Source organism: Diabrotica virgifera, chromosome 1 (genome assembly GCF_917563875.1).
Source record: "Diabrotica virgifera virgifera chromosome 1, PGI_DIABVI_V3a".
NCBI classification, from domain to species: domain Eukaryota; kingdom Metazoa; phylum Arthropoda; class Insecta; order Coleoptera; family Chrysomelidae; genus Diabrotica; species Diabrotica virgifera.
The window spans coordinates 36,402,124-36,420,905 of record NC_065443.1 but is presented as its reverse complement, the minus strand read 5'-3'; the positions used below and the strand labels follow the sequence as shown (position 1 = coordinate 36,420,905).

The window sequence follows — 18,782 nt, the reverse complement described above, 5'->3', positions numbered from 1 at the left end:
TATATGGAAGTAGAAGGCCAAGTACAAATAAATGGAGAAAGATCAGGCACTTTTAAATGGAATAAGGAAATTAAACAAGGAGATGGACTAAGCCCCCTCTTGTTTATAATAGTCATGGATACTTTAATCAAAAATACCAAAGATCAAACAAGAAACCTTCAATACATAGTAGGATATAAAAACTTAAATGCAATAAAGATCAACTCCCTTCTATACGCTGATGATATAGGTTTAATCACAGACACAGTAGAGAAAATGCAGAATCTAATAGATATTTGTCAAAAAGAGATACATAAATTAAAAAATCTGAACAAAACAAAACTTATGATAATAAATGAAGATGAGAAAAGAGAAAGGAATACTAATATAATAGTAAGGAAAAAGTAATAGAACACGTATCTACTTTTGAATATTTGGGAAACATAATAACAGATGATGGGAAAACGGACTTGGCAATAAGTAATAAACTGAAGAAGGCAACTAGCGTGTATTACTCTTTAAATAATACAATTTTTATAAAGTCAGAAATAGGGAACAAAACTAAACTCAGAGTATATAACAGCATAGTAAATCCGATAATGACATATGGGGCGGAAACATGGATTGTCCAAAAGAAACATGAATCAACGGTAACGCGACCGAGATGAAATACATGAGAAGAATAGCCGGAGTTACGAAGTTTGATAGATTCAGAAATGAAGATATAAGGAGAGAGCTGGAACAAGAACCGATAATGAGGAAGATCGAAAACAAACAATTAAGCTGGTTTGGACACATACAACGAATGGAGCAAAATAGACTTACAAAGAAGGTACATGAAGCCAAAATGGGAAACAAAAGAAAAAAGGGAAGGTCGAGGAAGACATGGATGGACCAGATCCAGGATATAGGTGAAAGGAGACCCATCAGTATGAGGGATATGAAGAACCTGGCCACCAATAGAAGCAATTGGAAGAAGTGGATAAAAGGCGGAACCCGACATTCGACGCCCTGAAGGGCACTAAGGATTATGAGAAAGAAGAAGAAGATTATATTTATATGTATTAGTGGAAATATTTATAATACAGAATACAGGTGCTTTTCGAGTTTTCTCAATGCACAAAGTTGTTATGAGGCCAGTAGTTAACCGATCCTGTTTCATTGTAGATCACATAGCATTTTTAACGCGAGAAAGACAACTAAGGATCTTTCCACTTCTGTGACTGTCACCGGTAATGTGCAAAATATTCTTAACGCAATATCAACGTTAGGAAATAATGATTCCAATTTGGGATGTTTAATTTTATTAAGTAAATCTATTAAAGAAAATGAAGATTAACCACTATTATCCTTGCATATCGCTCTCAAATAAAAAATTTCATCCATCACTTCTTCACTGATATCTTCTTTATCTCTCGCAATATGTCAATATTTTTCTTAATATTGGCATCATATTCATCTCGGAATCTCCATAAAATTAAATGTTAAATAGCGAATGAATTTCAATCTATGACAATAAGGTATTGAATATTAATAAATTTCGCAGGCTTCTTGCGTCGTTTTTCTTTATTTAATGTAAATTCTGGAATTATTCCACAATTGCAACGAATTTAGATTCTTCAACAATGGAAGACCTAAATGTCTGACTTTTTGTAAATCTTCTAAAAGCCCTGATATATTTTTAATCTCCATATCCATAGTTATCAAATCTGACTGCACTCAGCACTGTAGTATTTGACTCTCAGTGATTTATTGCTGTTAAAATTTAAAACCAAATCGATCACATCCGTACACATTCAAATTTGTTCATGTATTTTTCTATTTGGTTTAAATTTGTTAAAAAAAAAAACGGGAAAAATTACGTCTTTGGTCTGGTCGATGCCGATTTTTTGTAATCCTGACTTTTTGTAAATCTTCTAAAATCCCTGATATATTTTTAATCTCCATATCCATTGTTATCAAATCTGACTGCACTCAGCACTGTAGTATTTGACTCTCAGTGATTTATTGCTGTTAAAATTTAAAACCAAATCGATCACATCCGTACACATTCAAATTTGTTCATGTATTTTTCTATTTGGTTTAAATTTGTTTAAAAAAACGGAAAAAATTACGTCTTCGGTCTGGTCGATGCCAGGCCCCTTACATCTTCGGACCCCGGTAAAATGTACCGGCTGTACCGCCCTCTCGGCGGGCCTGGTTATGAGAAAGATGAATAAAAAATGGAAGTCTTAAACACAATCAAAACCAAAAAATTGGAATATCTCGAACATATTACACATGGCTGACTCTAACCAAGGCAACAGCGTCGAAAATGCGGTAGTGATGTTGAAATAGTAACTATTCGTTACAAAGTACTCGTTACTTACGAATACCGAAAGTAACGATTACTATACAGAGAGGCAAATCGTTACTTTGATTACTCTGATTACTTCGTTACTTCGTACCAATCGTATCAGAGCTAGTAACGACTATTGTATCTACTTTGATTACTCTGATTACTTCGTTACTTCATACCAATCGTATTAGAGCGAGTAACGACTATTGTATCTACTTTAATTACTCCGATTACTTCGTACCAATTGTATCAGAGCGAGTAACGACTATTATATCTACTTTGATTACTTTGATTACTCTGATTACTTCGTACCAATCGTAACAGAGCGAGTAACGACTATTGTATCTACTTTGATTACTTTGATTACTCTGATTGCTTCGCACTTCTTGAAGGTCGTTATTATATCGGAATACCTATACAAAATACCTACCTACTGAGAAATACGATTCTCGATATGATTACCGGTACTCAAATGCAAAAGTAACAAAAGTAATCACAGTAATCAAAGTAACGAATACCGTAAATGATTACTTTATACAAAAGTAACGATTTGTAACGAATACTCGAAAGTAACTATAATCAACATCACTAAAATGCGGGTTGCTCAAAGGCGTATGGAAAGATCCATGCTGGGTGTAACCTTACGGGATAAAATAAGAAATGAAGATCTCAGACAAAGAACCCGTATCGCAGATGTTATAGAACTGGGCAGGACACGTCGCCAGGCTGAAAGATTCAAGATGGACACGAAAGCTGATGGAATGGAGACCAAGAGAAGATAAACGCAGTAGAGGAAGGCCGCCTACACGATGGACACATGATATCAGGCGGATTAGTAAAAACTGGCAACAATCGGCACAAAACCGTGAAGTTTGGAAACAATTGGGTGAGACCTATGTCCAGCAGTGGACGTGAATTGGTTGGATGGTGATTACACATGGAGAGAGATATAACTTGCTCCAATTCATTATTCAGGGAAAGATCCAAGGAAAAAGAAGCATAGGGAGACGTGGAATACCATGGCTACGCAACCTGAGAGAATGATATGGATGTACAGTCGCGGTCACTGAATAGTTTCATTTTTATATTGTAATACTGTAAAATCGTAGTGTCGTACGGATTGAGTAAATGTCAAAGTGCTTGTCAAAAATTTCGCGAGTGTGGAAAAGGAAAATAAAATGCTATTAAACTCATCCAAATTACCTATAGTAGGGGAGGAAAGTACGCTAAAATTGCAGTTACTCGAGCGTTATGGCCACCTATTGTGCACCTAAAGTTAAGTAAAGTTTCTTTCAATTTTTTAAATTAATTCTCCATTTCCAACAATCGTTTCTTCCGATTATAGCGCCATCTATCCATAATTCAAAAAAATGAAAAAATGTCTCGAATAAAAGTTACTTATTTTTACGTAAACGATCCAAATCTGCAATAAGAAATGGGGCTCCTATTTAAAGTAGCCCCCCACCTTACCTCCGTGGGGAGGGGGGTGTGTTTGGTGCCATTCGATAGATTTTTCAAAAATATTGAATACGTGTATTTTTCAGTTTTTCGATCTGATGTTCATTTTGCAAAATATAGCAGGGTTCAAATTTAAAATTTAAAATTTACCCTCACATCTCGCCGTGGGGAGTCGTATTTGGTATCATTCGATAGATTTTAAAAAAATATTGAATACGCATTTTTAGTTTTTCGATCTGACGTTCATTTCGCGAAATATTCGATTTTTTTTTGTAAAACTTTTTTTTTTTGTAAAAATCAAATCGTCTGATTTTTGAAATATACACTGTATTGCATGTACTTACCTTATCTTAATCTTACGATTTCGAGTTTTTCTAAGGATAGACTTTTTTTCGGACCCCCCTTAATGAACTTCCCTGTATTAAGAGCCAATAAATGGCAGAGGTACATTTACAGGGTACAAGGTTTCTCTCCATGTGATAATCTGACGCGCTCGAGTAACTGCAAAAATCCCCGCTTGGGCTCCCCTACCACTAGAATGCATTTGAATTACGCTCAAAACACAATTAGTCTAAGAGCTAGTGAACCCTCCGACTAACGGTCGTCCTGTAAAGCTAGAAATTTGTCTAGTGATAATTCATAGCACACCAATGCTAAAAACCATGACCTGGCAGGCATCAGCGGTGCACGTGTATCTACTAGGTGAATCGAAAAGTGCAAATTTAGGGGGTAAAATAAACTTTCTCCTGTAAGGTTTAAATTTAAGTATGTGTTTGAGTAAGTCATTTAGAAGAAATGTGTACAATGACAGGCGATTCTGCAGAGCATAAGACCTTGCCAGGCGAGGGGAAAGATTAGGGGTTTTTCCTAAAATTATTCTTTTTGCATCGAACAATTTTTTTTAGGTTTTTTGAATCATTCCAAACAAAAAAGGTTTTTAGTGATTTTTCTCTTAAGTTAATAGTTATTGTTATAATATAAGCGATTGAAAATTTTGAAAATGCGAAATCGGCCATTTTTAACCCTAAATCGAACATTTATCTAAAAATTTCAATGTTACCAAGGTACGTAGATATCCTTTAAACATTGATTGATGAAATCCCGAAGAGTTTTTTGCAATAAAATATCGAAAACCCCTTTGTTTTTTAATTGCTAATCAAAGTGAAGCGACACTGCAGTATAAGTGAAGGGTGTCGGGAGAAAATCATGGATGTCACCAATTGGGTGATATTTAGGTAAATACGTCATTCTCTAGATTTGAACGAATACTATCACATCATTCCTTCAAATAGGTAGAAAACGTCGAATGTTCAGAGATTTTAAGCCTTTTAAATTGACCATGTCGGGAGAAAACGATATTTGTCCACGCGTAATTGGATGAAAACAATGATTGTCACACAAACAATATCACTTGCCACGTCGGCACGCTGCGTGGTAAAATGTATATTTTTCGGTTGATTTGTAATACACACGTGTTTAGATAGGTTAGTCGTTAGTTTGTTTACAAATTATAACAACAGAGCAGCAGATTGTTTTATAACTACGAAAATTTTTTGCTCAATTAGAAATCCAATGAAATCAATTAATTTGTGGTCATCTGATTGAATACAACCAATAAAACCAACATTATACTGAAAACAGATCCCATGGGCTGTTTTCACTCAATCATGTAGCTATGGATACCTACATTTCGTTTCATTTCGATTTTGACATTTCAAATATTCAATATTTCAAAATGTCACGATTTGGTTGTAATACTGATGAGAATATTAATGAAATTATCGAATCAAATATACCAAAGAATACTGTTTACAGTAAAAAATTTGTATGGAAAGCGTTTATGGACTTTTGCAATGATAGAAAATATGAATTAGATGGAAATCGGACGGTGGAAGAATTGGCGTCGATTTTAAAGGATTGGGCTGTGAACATGAGAAGAAAAGATGGTACAGAGTTTAAAGAAGCTACTGTCAAAACCATGTGGAACCTAACAAGTAAGCTTTTACAAGAAAAGTATTATAAGGAAATGAAAGTTTTTATTGACCCATTCAAAAGCGTTGTATTTCAACAAGCGCGAGCTGCCCGCGATTCTATACGACGAAAACTACAATCGGATCCCTGTAAAAGGAAACAAAGTTCAGAGGCATTGTGGAAATACATCTTCATCAGTTATAGAAACTAACATGTCTGGATCTTCATTAAATTTTTCTAATTGTTCCTTTGTTAATTGCACATTTAAATAAATTGTTTCTGCTCTGTATTTTTTTTCATAACCAGCAAATAATTTTCTATCCGAATAACCCTCGAACATTAATAAATGCTCAAAAATTTTTTAACAACTTTCTCAAGCTTGTTGCTTACAGGCAACAGACCTCCGCCTACGGCGTCGGTCTGTTTCCAAGCAACAAGCTTTCGAAATCTGTTATAAAATTTTTTCGAACAATTATCAATGTCCTTGGGTTATTACTACTGAAAACTGTACAGTATTGTTTAGTGTGAGTTCAATATAATATTATCTCATAATGGCTAATAGTGAAAAGAGTGATGGAAAAAAGAAAAAAATGGGAATCATGTACGAGGTTATGAAGACAATAATTAAAAAATACAATTTTTTAACTAAAATGTTTTATTTTGTTTTAGATGAAAAGCAGAGAACAAAAAAGCAAAAACAAAGCAGGAATAATCCTGTGACTAAACACCTGTACTTGGTGACATCCATTGTTTTCTTCTTTAAAACGTGGACATTACGCGACTAATTTTTTATTTTCTTAAAAACAATTTAACACTTATGCTTTGTTTACATTAGTTTATATTATCAATACATTTTTCTATCATTACGTTTATCTTTAATACCTCCCAACACATTTTTTTGTCGTAAATAGTCTTATAACTTTAAAATTCGTTTTTCTCAAAATCATTTCTTGGTGATATCCATGATTTTCTCCCGACACCCTTCAAGTGAGGACGTTTTTGAGTTTGCATAAATTCATTATCTCAAGAATGGGCAAATTTCAAGAGAAATCCTCAGATAGGTCGATTTTTATTTTTGAATTAGGACTTTTTGGCATATATATATAATACTAGTGACGTCATCTATCTGGGCGTGATGACGTAATCGATAATTTTTTTAAATAAGAGTAGGGGTTGTGTGATAGCTCATTTGAAAGGTTATTTAATTCTCTATTCAGTAATATAAACATTAACATAATTATTTATACATGGTGTACAAAAAAATTTTTTCTTCTATTTGTCAAATTTAATCAAAGTTAATTTAATAAAAATTTTTTTTTGTACACCCTGTATAAATAATTACGTTAATGTTTATATTAGTGAATAGAGAATTAAATAACCTCTCAAATGAGCTATCACACAACCCCTACTCTCATTTAAAAAAATCATCGATTACGTCATCACGCTCAGATGTATGACGTCACTAGTATTATATATATATATATATATATATATATATATATATATATATATATATATATATATATATATGCCAAAAAGTCCTAATTTAAAAATAAAAATTGACCTATCTGAGGATTTCTCTTGAAATTTGCCCATTATCGAGATAATGAATTTATGCCAACGCAAACGTCCTCACTTATACTACAGTGTCGCGCCCGCTTGATTAGCAATTAAAAAACAAAGGGGTTTCCGATATCGTATTGCAAAAAACTCGTTGGGATTTCATCAATAAATGTTTAAAGAATATCTACTTACCTTGGCAACTTTGAAATTTTTAGATAAATGTCCGATTTAGGGTTAAAAATGGCCGATTTCGCAATTTTCAAAATTTTCAATCGCTTATATAACAAAAACTATTAACTTAAAAGAAAAATCACTAAAGACCTTCTCTGTTTGGAATGATTCAAAAAACTTAAAAAAAATTGTTCGATGCAAAAAAAATAATTTTAGGAAAAACCCCTAATCTTTCCCCTCGCCTGGCAAGGTCTTATGCTCTTCAGAATCGCCTGTCATTGTACACATTTCTTCTAAATGACTTACTCAAATACATACTTAAATTTAAACCTTACAGGAGAAAGTTTATTTTACCCCTAAACTATGCACTTTTTGATTCACCTGGTAGATACACGTGCACCGCTGATGCCTGCCAGGTCATGGTTTTTAGCCTTGGTGTGCTATGAATTATCACTAGAAAAATTTCTAGCCTTACAGGACGACCGTTAGTCGGAGGGTACACTAGCTCTTAGACTAAATAGCAATACAATAGCAATTACCGAACTCAATAATTTTAACTCAATTTTATCCACGAAAACTTCTTGCTATAATTTCCATTTTGTTACATTTTAATTTTAATCAACTAATTCTGGGTCCGCGAATGGTAACGCCACATTAACGTAAAAGGTGCGTTTAAAGGAGGTAAAAATTTAAAAAATCGGCCACTGGATATGTAAGGATGTAAACTATTCAATGACCGCGATGGTACATCAAATGAACATTTCAGAGCAGTCGTCTCTAAAGTCCAAATAGTTATGATGATTGCTGACCTCGGTCGCGGAAATGGCACGTGAAGCAGAAAAAGAATATGAAATATCTCGATTCATTTTACTCATATACTTAATTGTAAAAACCTTACCCAGTTTTAGCGAAGTTGGTCCAGAGTGTTGTAAAAACCTTGGCTATTCTTTTATCACTTTCTGACGGTTTAACATCTGGGAAAAGTCCATCACCAACGGGGAAAAGGTACTGTAAATCGTCAGCATGAACCGTACCTGCGCAAAATATTCGACATCATTATTGAAATATTATTTTCTTTCCAGGCAGACATACATACCATTATCAGAAATAGAAGAAGAAACTTACCGAAATGCTCGTCACCTCCACCAAAAACTTTAGAAAAGCTTACACTTCCGTTATATCCAAATACATAAAAGTAGACAGGCTGTTTGTAGAACTTTGTGTGAAGTCTTGCCACATCATCGGAAGCTTTGAAGAACCAGCCATCAGTATACATCTACGGATATACATAGATATTAAAAAAAGTAACAAACAAAAACTACCATAAACATATTAGCAAAGATCCGTATTTCATACAGAATAAGTAAACAAACTTGAGCTTCTCCGAATCGAATATTTCCCTCATTATAATTATGTTATATGGTCCATACAGTAGGGATGGCGGTTTTTGACAAAACACCGGTTTTCGGTTATACCGGTTTTTTTTTGCTTACGGTTTAACCTGCCGGTTATAACCGGCCAAAAAAACCGGTTTTTGGAAAAATCGGTTTTCGGTTTTTTTAATCCTATATGTTACAAAGTTACATTTACAATACACTTTAGTTTGCGATACTCCATTCGACTCGATATCAATATGATCAAAATTAGTACTATCGAAAGAACATGTATAACTTTTAACACGTTTGTATATTTGTAGAATAGGTACATTTTAACTCATTTAATACATCCTGTATGAGTGTATCATTTTGAAAACGTAGCGAAATTCTTGGAGATTCGTATTCGTAATCAGTAAGTCGATATTCATAGTCAGAGCATGATTTTTGGTAATCAGAAAAGTCATTCACACACTTTCAATGTCAAGAGTTAAGTGTGAAAAATAGATGATGTTTGCGTCTAATTCAACCAGATCACTTCTTATCTAAATATTATGATTACAAATACCTTTTCAAGGAAATACAATAAAACTTAATAATTATTTCTGGCTGATGTGAGATTGCACTTTAAGTTTGCTTCTGTATTTATAAAATAAAATAAAATTTGAATTATGGTTTTATTTGGAATAATTACTTGAGAATAATAATTATGATTGGGATCCAAAATAATACCTAACCTTATCCTAATCACCGTAAAAACCTAATAACCGGTTTTTATTTTAAAAAGAAAAAAACCGGTTATAACCGGGAAAAAAAAACAACCGGTAAAACCGGTTATTTCGAAGTAAAAAAACCGGTTTTAGGTTTAAACCGGTAGGTTTTTCCCATCCCTACCATACAGTATAAATCTCCATGCAAGTCATTATCTACGTCAGAGATCTAAGTTGACATTATTGCCGAAAACAATTAATTGCTGAAGTCATTTTAAATCAAATATATTAAATAATTATTGCAAAAGTGTATTATGCAACAAAACAAATTATAATTCAATGTAAATAAATAAAAACAGAAATAGAAAACAAGAATTAAGTAATAATCTTACGTTAAAGTAAATAATAAAAATATGCCAAAATATCATCTTCGTTCGATCGCAGTTAAAGTTTAATCCGACAAAAGCGTGCTTCATAAAAACGCTTTAAAATTCATCTATACAAATTAAATTTAACAAATTATGTTGTACTTCTCTAAGTTACATGAATAAAATTATTTAAATATTATTTCTACCCGTATATAATAAAATATGTCTATTGGCTGTATTTACAGTGTACTTGGCTAAAAGATTCTAAGAACGAACAGACCTACGAGTTAAATATTTTGTGTTGGTATCATATGACGTCACTTGCTATGACGCCGATGACGTGCATCGGTATTTATACTGTACCTACCATATATAATAAAGAGACGCAAGCTGGAATACTTCGATCACATTATGAGACGCCCTGAAAATATGATTTTTTTACATCTGATCATCCAGGGAAAGATCTAAGGTAAACGTGGTCCTGGTAGAAAAAAAAACATCATGGCTGAAAAATCTAAAGCAATGGTATGGAAAATCGACTACATCGTTATTCAAAGCTGCTGTCAATAAAGTCACGATAGCGAATATTGTAGCCAACAAGATATCAAACGATCGATAATGGTCATAACACTAGAACAGCGATTCTCAATCTGTGGTACATGTACCACTGGTGGTACAATTCATTACTTGCGGTGGTACACAAAAGACAAAAAAATTAAAATAGTGGTAATTAGTAAGTCTTGATAATACACTCTAAAAATACAGAGTGTAACAAAAATACAGGTCATAAATTAAATCACATATTCTGAAACCATAAATAGTTCGATTGAACCTAACTTACCCTAGTACAAATAATCACACAAAAAAAGTTACAGCCCTTTGAAGTTACAAAATAAAAATCGATTTTTTCCAATATGTCGAAAACTATTTGAGTTTTCTTATTGAAAACGGACATGTCGTGGCATTATTAGGACAGGAAAATCTTAAAAAAAATTCTGCACCTCACAAAAATTTTATGGGGGTTTTGTTCCTTTAAACCCCCCAAACTTTTGTGTACGTTCCAATTAAATTATCATTGTGGTACCATTAGTTAAACACAGTGTTTTTAAAACTTTTTTGCCTCGTAGTAATTTTTCTAACTAGTTTTTTTCGAGATATTTTGAATATTTGTCAAATCCACCACATATTTGTATACTGTTAAGTACGATTATAGAGACCCTATATAGTCCAGAAAGCCACTGCGCATCCGCTAGGAAAAATATTCTAATTCGGATTTTTTGCACAATCTTACTCAAAAAGGACTCCTTTTAACAAATTTGCTTGTTGCCAGGACCAAAAGGTGGTCAAAAATTTTTTAAACGTTTTTTTTTTTGTTTTTTTCCTAAAATTATTTTTTTTTGCATGGAATAAAGTTTTTTTAAGTTTTTTGGATCATTCCAAACAGAAAAGGTCTTTAGTGACTTTTCTCTAAAAATTATAGTTTTTGACATATAAGCGATTAAAAATTGAAAAATTGCGAAATCGGCCATTTTTAACCCTCAAAAACTATGTGAAAACCTGAAAATTTGAATGTTGCCAAGGTAAGTAGATATTCTTTAAACATCGATTGATGAAATCCCGAAAAGTTTTTTGCAATACAATATTCAAAACTCCTTTATTTTTTAATTGCTAATCAAGCGTGCGCGACACTATTTTCCACCGAAAGTATGGTGCAAATGAAAGGAATAAATTCGTTATTTCGTAAACCGGCGACTTTAAGGAAAAATCCAGAAACAGTTCGATTTTTATTTTTAAGTTATGATATTGTGGCATATATGGTATACTAGTGACGTCATCCGTCTGGACGTAATGACGTAATCGATAATTTTTTTAAATGAGAATAGGGGCCATGTGCTAGCTTATTGGAAAGGTTCTTCAATTATATATTCAGTAATATAAACATTTACATAATTAATGATACAGGGTGTCCAAAAAATTTTTATTAAATTAAATTATTTGAGAAAAAAGAAGTAGAAGGACATCCTGTATAAATAATTATGTAAATGTTTACATTACTAAATAGAGAATTGAAGAACCTTTCAAATGAGCTACCACACGACCCCTATTCTTATTTAAAAAAATCATCGATTACGTCATCACGCCCAGACGGATGACGTCACTAGTATAGCATATATGCCACAATATCATAACTTAAAAATAAAAATCGACCTGTTTCGGGATTTTTCCTTAAAGTCGCCGGTTTACGAAAGAACGAATTTATTCCTTTCATTTGCACCATACTGTCGGTGGAAAATAGTGTCGCGCATGCTTGATTAGCAATCAAAAAACAAAGGAGTTTTGAATATTGTATTGCAAAAAACTCTTCAGGATTTCATCAATAGATGTATAAAGAATATCTGCCTACCTTGGCAACATTCAAATTTTTAGATTTTCACATAGTTTTTGAGGGTTAAAAATGGCCGATTTCGCAATTTTTCAATTTTTAATCGCTTATATGTCAAAAACTATAATTTTTAGAGAAAAGTCACTAAAAACCTTTTCTGTTTGGAAAAATCCAAAAAACCTAAAAAAACTTTTTTCCATGGAAAAAAGATAATTTTAGGAAAAAAACAAAAAAAAACGTTTAAAAAATGTTTGACCACCTTTTGGTCCTGGCAACATGCAAATTTGTTAAAAGGAGTCCTTTTTGAGTATGATTGTGCAAAAAATCCGAATTAGAATATTTTTCCTAGCGGATGCGCAGTGGCTTTCTGGACTAATAATAATATGGAAATCATTTATAAATTACAGATTTTATAAGTATATTATGAACCATATTAAAAAAGAAGCCACATCTGGATAAAAGGTGCCTTATCTGAAAAATACTAAGAGGCAAAAAAGTTTTAAAAACACTGTGTTCAACTAATGGTACCGCAATAATAGTGTAATTGGAACGTACACAAACATTTGAGGGGTATAAAAGCACAAAATCTCCATAAAATTGTTATGTTAACATATTAAAAAAGAAGCCGCATCTCGATTAAAACTGGTTTATCTAAAAAATTCTAAGAGGCAAAAAAGTTTCAAAAACATTGTGTTTAACTCGGTACCACAATAATAATTTAATTGGAACGTATATAAAAGTTTGGAGGGGTTTAAGGGAACAAAACCTTCATAAAATTTTTAGGGGGTGCACAAACTTCACTATAATTTCTTTTTAAGATGTTCCTGCCATAGTCATGCCACATATCCTTTTCATTAAAAAATCTCCAATAGTTCGATATATCGGAAAAAATCGATTTTCATTTTGTAACTTCAAAGGGCTGTAACTTTCTTTTGTGTGCATATTTGTACTAGGGTAAGTTAGGTTCAATCGAACTATTTTTGGTGCCAGAATATGTGATTTAATTTATGACCTGTATTTTTATTACACCCTGTATATGTGGTACCAAAACTAATAAAAAGAACTGTAGGTGGTACATGAATCAAAAAGTTTGAGAACCGCTGCACTAGAAGAAGAATATTTATGATCATAATTTCCTGATACTATGCTTAAAAATGACAAATGAAAGTTATATTGGGACCGTATTCTGAAAATTTTTTCCTTACTTATAGACAAGTCGAAAACGGTGGGTTCGTTGGGAAAAATATTCCCATGAGATTTTTTTGCATAATTACATTCGTGAGATATCCGAGAATAAGGTCAAAGAAGTCGCCCAAGTGAAAAGTGGGCCAAATTTTTTTTAACAATTTTTTTTAAATCAAATTGCAAAAATCAATATTTTTGGCCCGGACAATTTTTTTTTAGGTTTTTTGGGCTATTCCGGATAAAAAAGATCTCTTATAATTTTTCTCTAAAGTTGATCGTTTTTGAGTTATAAGGAATTTAAAATTAAAAAAAATGAAAAATGGCGATGTTCAAGGCTTAATAACTCGGTTAAAAGTTATTATTATAAAAGTCAGAAAGTGACTAAATCAAAGTTTAATGCCCCCCTACAAGATCCCGAAGAAATTTTTGTCATTATTTTATTACTAAGCTGTTATTTTTAAGTAATAATATTGAGCGCCATGCACGTGGTAGGCGGCCGTAAATGTGAGTACAAGTAAGATGCAGAATTGGACTGCCGGAGTGGCATCTCTCTCGCACTCAGCATTTACGGCCGGCTACCACGTGCATGGCGCTCAATATTATTACTTAAAAATAACAGCTTAGTAATAAAATACTGACAGAAATTTCTTCGGGATCTTGTAGGGGGGCATTAAACTTTGATTTAGTCACTTTCTGACTATAATAATAATAACTTTTAACCGAGTTATTAAGACTTAAAAATCGCCATTTTTCGTTTTTTTTTCAATTTTAAATTACTTATAACTCGAGAACGATCAACTTTGGAGAAAAATTTTACGAGACCTTTTTTATCCAGAATGGCCCAAGAAACCTACAAAAATATTGTCCAGGCCAAAAATATTGATTATTGCAATTTGATTAAAAAAAAATTGTTAAAAAAAATTTGGCCCACTTTTCACGTGGGCGACTTCTTGAACCTAATTCTGGGATGTCTCACGAATGTAATTATTCAAAAAAATCTAATGGGAATATTTTTCCCAACGAACCCGCCGTTTTCGCCTTGTCTATTAGAAATACAATGAAATTTATATATTTGAGGTCATGTGAATAAAAATATCCAATTACAGCAACATTACACTGATAACAGATCTCATGGGCTGTTTTCACTTCGTTTCTACAGATACGCATGAATGTCAATTTTGACGTTTCACATAAATTAATATAAATTCAACATGTCACGATTTCGTTGAGATAATGATAAGAAGATAAACGAAATTATCGAGTCAAATATACCCAGAAATACTGCGTACAATAAGAAATTTGTTTGGAAAGCTTTTATGGACTTTTGCAGTACAGTAGACCCGCTTATTAGAATACCATATAAATTTGAGGACCCGAAACGTTTCTAGTAGCCACCAGTGATCGGTTATTAGAACATCCCGGTTCAATGAATATTTTTGCTTGGCACGAAGGCTATTCCAATAAACGGGTTCGACTGTATTAGAAAATTATGAATCAGATGGAAGAATTGCCGTCAATTTTAAAAAATTGGGCCGTGAATATGAGAAGAAAAGATGGTACGCAGTTTAAAGAACACATATCACAACCTAATTGAAGACACAAGTGCATAAAGGGTCTATGTGACATTTGCAAGTTATTGAGAAAAATGAAGTTAAAGTTTTTATACTAGAACTTTTTTACTATAAGATCTAAATAGACTAAATTTATAGGATAGGTAGTCCTAAAAGTAATGTATTTATTAACACTATTAAAAAAACACATTAAATATTTATTATATATTTTTATATATAAAAAGTGTACATAGATCCTTTATACTCTAGTAACTTAGAAAATATTAATTTTAAAACGTGTTTGGCTTGTTTGAAAGATTTTTGGGTTCGAACAACTTACTTTTAACATAAAAAACATGTTTTGAAAAATTTGTCACATAGACCCTTCATGCACTTGTGTCTTCAATTATTAACAGCATTCGTGAAAATACATCGTCGTCAGTTATTGAAACCAACACATCTGGGTCTCCGTTTAATTTTTCGAATTATTTATTTACTAATTGTACCTTTAAATAAATAAATTTGTGTTTGTATTTATTTAAAAAAAAAAAAACAAAAATTTTCTTCCGAATAACACTTGAACATTGATAAATCCTCAAAAATATAATAACAATTTCCTCAAGCTTGTTGCTTATTGGAAACAGCAACTGTTTCCAAATGACAAGCTTTTGAAATCTGTTATTAAATTTTTTCGCACAATTATCAATGTCCTCGGGTTATTACTACTGATTATTTCGTTCATATGAGATTCTGACCAATAGAAAGCTACACAAATAAAAATTACAGCGATTATTTTTTGATGATTTTAACTTCCAATCGTATAGTTAGATATTTGATCACGTGTTTAATTCTGTCCAATAAGATTAAAATTATACTGAGAATTATCTACTGTAGAAAATTACCGATAGAATTTTTTTAAGTAGATTGTTTCTGTTTAATGGCAACCAGTTTCCTAGTTTTGACAACTGTCACATTTAAGAAAATATCCATAATATACGTATTAAAAAATAATCTTACGAATATCACACGACAGTAAGAATAAATAAGAAAATAATGCTTCATTTTTACTCAAATTTGTTGTCATTGGGCAATAGCCACACGAGCCCTGTGGGCTCTCGTGTCTATTGCCAGACAACAAATTTTCGAAAAACTGTCGCATTATTTTCAATTTATTCTCACTCTCTTGTGATATTATACCCAATAATTTTTGATAATATCCCGTCGTCAAGGATTACGTCAGATCCCCATCGTTACTACGCAAAAATGAACATTAAGTAACATTAATGACAATTAATGTTTTACAACTTGTCACAGAGAACACCAAGAAATAGGTTTAGCAAATACTCAGGTGAAGATATCAATAAAATATTAGTTAAAATGATTTAAAAGACAATTTTATTCATGAAATAATCTCAGCGAATTACACTCGATCTCTAAAATTATTATGGACTTGTTGCCCTCGTGAAACTTTGATATAATTTACATTGAAACAAATTTGAGATTAAAACTGTCAAAGGGTCACTCGGGAGCCAAATCGATAATTTTAGAGCTCTCGTGCAATTACTACTGATAACAGACCAAATAGTGGCATATATAAGGCCGGATCTCATAATGTCTAATAAAGTAACAACTTAACAAAGTAATAATAGAGAAAACACGCTATTGACGTGGGGGCATCTATTAATAATAACTATTCTACGTATTTAACTAAATTTTGGAAAGATACTGCTAAGGACACGACTGGTACATGCGATTTAGTCCAAGTACTCACGATTTTTGCTCCAAATTTTAAAGAACTGCTTGGATTGACATGCAATTTGGCATAAAACTAACATGTCAAAGAAAAAAGTGAAATTGTACAGACGTGTGATTTTGCGCTGGAGGTGAGTTTCACCCCTTCTTGGGGGTGAAAAATATACCTTCAAAATAAGTTCGAATGTCGATAAACTGACTAATTTTAGGTAAGTTTTGTTCTATATCATTTTTTTAATACTAAACCCCGCATAGAGGTCGCGGTCGGCAAATAACATATTTTTATGCCATGTGCCGTGTTAGTTGCTGATAATATCAGCAATTTGTATTATTTGAATGTAATACAGAACCTATACTTACATCAGTTATGCCTTGGATATTGTCTTGAACTCTTTTATTTCCAAAATAGAATTTTTTCAGACGGCGAGTCACTCTTTGAGGATCTTTTTCCGTCCTATCATAAAATAGAGAAATTGGAACAAGTTCGTCGAACCGGTCGGCAAATTCGTCGAGCAAATTGGCGTTTTTGTAACCTAAAATAAAAAGTAACCATTGTGAGTCTTCATAGTACATTAACCTAGATGTTTGGAGAACTTGTCCATAGCGTTTGACTAAGTAACTCATTGATGTAATATTGAAAAATAATTAAACTTTAGGCAAGACCGCTAGAATATATTAAAAGCAATGTTTTATTTTCAAATGAAATTTGAAAGAGTTTAATATTTGAAAATATGTATAATATCCAATGTCCAATTTATATACAGTATGGTGCCAATGTTTGGAATAAATTGGTTATTTCATAAGTCGGCGATTTAAAGGGAAAATTCTTAAATAGGTCGATTTTTAATTTTAAATTATGATTTTTTTATATATACATATTATATCATACTAGTGACGGCATCTATCTGGGCGTAATGACGTAGGTAATCGTTGACTTTTTAAATCAGAATAGGGGTCATGTGCTAGCTCATTTTAAAGGTTATTCAATTCTCTATTCAGTAATATAAACATTAATATAATTATTTATAAAGGGTGTCCAAATTTTTTTTTATAATTAAATGAATTGACACAAAAAAAAGGAATGTATGTATATATATACAACGGTATTTTAGGCGTCAACGCCCTTCCGGTAGGGATCTATGAGGGAGTATCACCGAGCCGCAAGCCCTTATCCCTTGCCGTACTGCTCCCTCATAGGCCGATCAGACGCCCGCATATTCCAGCGCCAGATTCATATTTAGAAGTTTATAATGACGCGTTAGCCTTTTTTGTTTTCCCGACGGCCTGGCTAGGCTTGAACTCGCATTCCTCACGGCGAAGTGAAGTACGAGTCAGCCGCTAGTCGCACTGAGCTATCCCATCGACTGACCGGACTATCGGAATGTATGTGTTACAGTTTAAGTTGATTATCCAGTTGGAGTTGACTATTCTTAGTTCGAGTCAACTCAAACGGTTGGTTTTAGTAAAAGTTGATTATAAATATAAAATGAAGATTTCTATTCAACATTTACTAGTAAAAGTAGACTCCAACTAGAAACAGTATACTCTTCCCAATGCCATTTAGTAAGAGTTGATTGACACAAACAAACCACTGTAGAAATTAAATGTTACTGGATATGTTCAAATTGTGATAAGTATTTGAAACGGTCAAAGCAAAGGGACATACACTCATCAGAAAAGCACGTGAGATTTTACTCGTATAATCTACATTTACTGAATCGATCCAGGAATAGTCAACTCAAACTAGTAGGAGTTGATTATATTTTTCCTGCGATCTACTTTTACTAACAAGGGTCAGGAAGAGTCTACTTCAACTAGTAAAAGTTGAATTAAATTTTTCAATTCAACTCTTACTGCTCGTTTTAGTTGGAGTTGAATCGAACTAGGAATTGTCAACGCTAACTGAGAATCAACTTGAACTGTAACATATGTAATTTATTTAATTCAAAATACATTTTACTGCTGCCAGATAACAGAAAAA

General features: G+C 32.5%; 1 protein-coding gene across 1 annotated transcript in view; it reads right to left on the bottom strand.

Moving 5' to 3' along the window:
• The window catches only part of LOC114331386 (juvenile hormone esterase), a 132,436-nt gene that overhangs the window by 19,253 nt on the left and 94,401 nt on the right, over positions 1-18,782 (bottom strand). Inside the window, exons 7-9 of the mRNA XM_028280963.2 lie at positions 17,162-17,334; positions 8,606-8,756; positions 8,379-8,514 (exon numbers count right to left, since the gene is read on the bottom strand). Coding sequence (XP_028136764.2) covers positions 8,379-8,514; positions 8,606-8,756; positions 17,162-17,334 — 460 coding nt within the window. The remainder of the gene's footprint in view (positions 1-8,378; positions 8,515-8,605; positions 8,757-17,161; positions 17,335-18,782) is intronic.